A 3,870-nucleotide genomic window follows, 5' to 3' on the forward strand; every position below is an offset into this window, starting at 1 on the left:
CTTAAGTGTTGACATACAATTATTTATACATTGCACGTGGATGAATTCAATTATAGGTACTTGGACTCGCCCATTTAAGTTATTCCTTGACTTTGACCTTGCTCTTTCTGAAGGCAGAGTCACCAACTAATCAAACTCTATCAATTTTTATTCTAACTTTTATTTTCTTTTCTTTTATTTTCTTTTGTTTTATCCCTACACTACTTTGTGCTTTCTCCTTATTCATCACTTTGGCTCATTGATTTCTTTATTATTTTGCAGATTTAGTTTTCTTGAAATTATACTGTCTGCCATCTTGCACCATGTATGGTATCCCATTACATTTTAACAAGTGATAAAGATTAATAAACTCAGTCCTTCCCCCCCCTTGCAGTATTTCAAGATATCATCAAAAACTTTTCTGTTAACTTGAAATTTAAGATATTTTACACTGCATGTATAGAAGATGTACATGTATATTAAACTACTGCAGTGTACTGCTACTAATGAATGATAATGAATTGTTCATTCTCCAGTGGACATTAGTCGCTCCTTCTGAGTTTCATCTCAACATTTTTTATTCTCCCAATATAGGAATGATTCCAATAAAGGCTAGTCCAAGGCTGATAATCGTATTGCATTGGCCAATATATACCATTGAGGTCTGATTTAGAGCACTTGCTAAACCACCAAGCTCCTTCATTCATGACTGCATAATTTTTTGTAGCGATCATATCATTATCTCTATCCTTAGTAGAGAACTTCATTCCGTTTGTGCAGATCATACCATCTCCAGCATCACCTCCATATCCAGACACAGTCAGTGTGTACTCTGTGTCTGCATTCCCTACTTTAAAAGTAGAATAAGTAGCATACTTCTTCTCACGAGGGTAGGGAAACGTTTCAAAGTCAACACGGAGACTCGTGCTTTGTCCTGCAGTAAGTCGGTTTATTTTGTTAAGTCCCAGCCAGAACTCTTCGTTGAGGTCTCCAAATCCTTTTTCATAGTCAGCCCAGTTGCGGTAGAAGTCAACTAAACCATTCATTCTCCTTTGAAATACAGTCCATCCACTCCCATTCGTCATGTCACAATAGACCTATTGAATATAGTGATTTTAATATGGATATATTGATATATTATATTTACCTCAAAGGCTGGTAGTTCATCAGGTTTCACAGTATATACTCCACTGCATGTGTTACCACGTTCATATACCTCCTTACAATCACGAGGGTGACAAGCTATACATTAACAAATAGTCATATCTATTATTATTAATGTCATGACTTACATGTAGCTTGTGTTTCCTGTGCAGTAGCAATGCTAATAAGAATGAAGCATCCTATCAGCTTAAAATAAGAACAGGAATCCATCTTGTCTTGACTTGCTGTATAGAACTAATACTGAACAATCCTTTTACTGTAGGTTACCAGTGATGAGTGTTTGTGTACAGCTACTGCTTTTATAACATGCTGGAGCTTTATTTCAGATATTATTAATATTATACTTACAACTGGCAGGTTTGCAGGTGTTACTATAGTATTTGGCTGACAAACAGGTCTAGGGTGCCAGTTATATTTAAAACATACTAAACAAACTGAAGAATGTGATACCTCTATCTCCTCTTCATTGACTACTCAAAACTATATTCAGTATGGTACATCACTATATTCAGGGTACATGAAATGTTGTGTTTTTGTGTGTCCATGGACATTGTTACTTCACATGTTGTATATAGTGTAGAGATGTTTGTAATAAGTCACTACATAAGAGAGAGAGTGGGATGTACTGTAGTAGAAATTTGGAAGGGCCTCTAATTGTGATTCTTTTTTAAAGAAACTGCCAATATGACATCTACCTTTGTACTATAGCAATACAGAAATTTTTTATAAACACTTCTTTTTGAGATTCAACCATATAATGCAATCTATAGAAAAAACAACATAATTATTGTGAAAACTGTAGCTTCATTTTCTCAAAAATGTGAAATTCGGATACTTAATATACAGTTATACTTTGTGTTTAGTAACTATTGTAATATTTCAGTTACAGTTTTTAGTATTGTATTTGCAACTGCTGCATTGAATATCTTTTCTTACTATATATCCTTTATGTGAGTAGTATAGTCCAGATGATGTCATGCCATTATTAGCAATGAGAATTTTTCATCACTCTTAATGCAAGTGCATGCATGGTAGTGTATGGTGTCACTACTGTATAAACTAGACAAAGTTATGTGTACCATACTGGGGTATGCTGGCATTCTAGGAACCTTTAAACAACTATTGTGTATTGTGAATAGTCATTGTTATTACCTGTATAACAGTTTTGATGGAGACAATATCATGCTATCTAAATGAGACATCATACTGATGAGACAATATTGAATATCACCCACTCTTACTTACTACCGGCAGATGTGCTACTAGTATTTGGCTGACAAACAGGTCTAGGGTGCCAGTTATAGTAAAAACATAAAAAACAAACTGAAGAATGTAAGACCTCTATTTTTCTTCATTTACTACTCAAGACATTATTTTATTCAGTATAGTGCATCACTATATTCATGCATGGTACATTAAATGTTGTATTTTTTGTGTCCATGGACATTGTTACTTCACATGTTGTATATAGTGTGGAGATGTTTGTAATAAGTCACTACATAAGAGAGAGAGTGGGATGTACTGTAGTAGAAATTTGGAAGGACCTCTAATTGTGATTCTGTAGAAAGGGAACTGCCAGTATGATATCCCGGCACTTTTGTACTTTGTAACTTTGTACTATAGTATTACAGAAACATGTCTTTTTGAAATTCAATTAACCATATAAAACTGTAGAAAAACTTCAATTTCAAATGTTATTAATATTTTACTTACTATAAGGGTGGGCAATATACATGTACATTGTGTTTAGTCACTGTTGTGATATTTCAGTTACATGCAGTTATTAGTACAAACTGGATTATTGTTTGTTACTGTATATCCTTATTATTGTAAATGGTAGTCCATAGATGATGGCATGCAATCAATAGTAATGAGATATCATAGCTCTTAATACAAGTGGTAGTATAAAAGGTATCACTATTAAACTAGATAAAGTGATGTGTACTGTATATGCTGACATTATAGAAACATGCAGATATTGTGTATTACAAATAATCATTGTTAATATAACAGTTTTGATGGAGAAGATATGATATCTAAATGAGACATACTGATGAGACAATATTGAATATCACCCACTCTTACTTACTACCGGCAGATGTGCTACTAGTATTTGGCTGACAAACAGGTCTAAGGTGCCAGTTATAGTAAAAACATAAAAAACTGAAGAATGTAAGACCTATCTTTTCTTCATTTACTATACTCAAAACATTATTTTATGCATCACTATATTCATGCATGACATGAAATGTTGTGTTTTTGTGTGCCCATGGACATTGTTGCTTCACATGTTGTATATAGTGTAGAGATGTTTGTAATAAGTCACTACATAAGAGAGAGAATGGGATGTACTGTAGTAGGAATTTGGAAGGACCTCTAATTGTGATTTTTATTAAAGAAACTGCCAATATGACATCCACCTTACTGTACTATAGTATTACAGAAACACCTCTTTTTGAAATTCAATTAACTATATAAAACTGTTGAAAAATGTCAATTTCAAATATTATTAATAATTATTTTACTTACTATAAGCAAGAGTTCATTATATTTGTGGGCAGTATACATGTACATTGTGTTTAGTCACTGTTGTAATATTTCAGTTACATGCAGTTATTAGTACAAACTGGATTATTGTTTTTTACTGTATATCCTTATTATTGTGAGTGGTAGTCCATAGATTATGGCATGCAATCAATAGTAATGAGATATCATAACTCTTAATAC

General features: G+C 32.9%; 1 protein-coding gene across 1 annotated transcript; it reads right to left on the minus strand.

The window, feature by feature from the left end:
* Window positions 1–375: 375 nt before the first annotated feature.
* LOC100634164 (ryncolin-4-like) lies at window positions 376–1,475 on the minus strand. The gene is made up of 3 exons (XM_003390059.2): window positions 1,272–1,475; window positions 1,127–1,221; window positions 376–1,076 (listed from the first exon to the last, which is right to left on the minus strand). The coding sequence occupies exons 1-3, from the start codon at window positions 1,351–1,353 to the stop codon at window positions 522–524; spliced, it is 732 nt and encodes a 243-aa protein (XP_003390107.1). The 5' UTR covers window positions 1,354–1,475; the 3' UTR covers window positions 376–521.
* Window positions 1,476–3,870: the final 2,395 nt, after the last annotated feature.

Source organism: Amphimedon queenslandica, unplaced genomic scaffold (assembly GCF_000090795.2).
Source record: "Amphimedon queenslandica unplaced genomic scaffold, v1.1 AMPQUscaffold_12801, whole genome shotgun sequence".
Classification (NCBI taxonomy): domain Eukaryota; kingdom Metazoa; phylum Porifera; class Demospongiae; order Haplosclerida; family Niphatidae; genus Amphimedon; species Amphimedon queenslandica.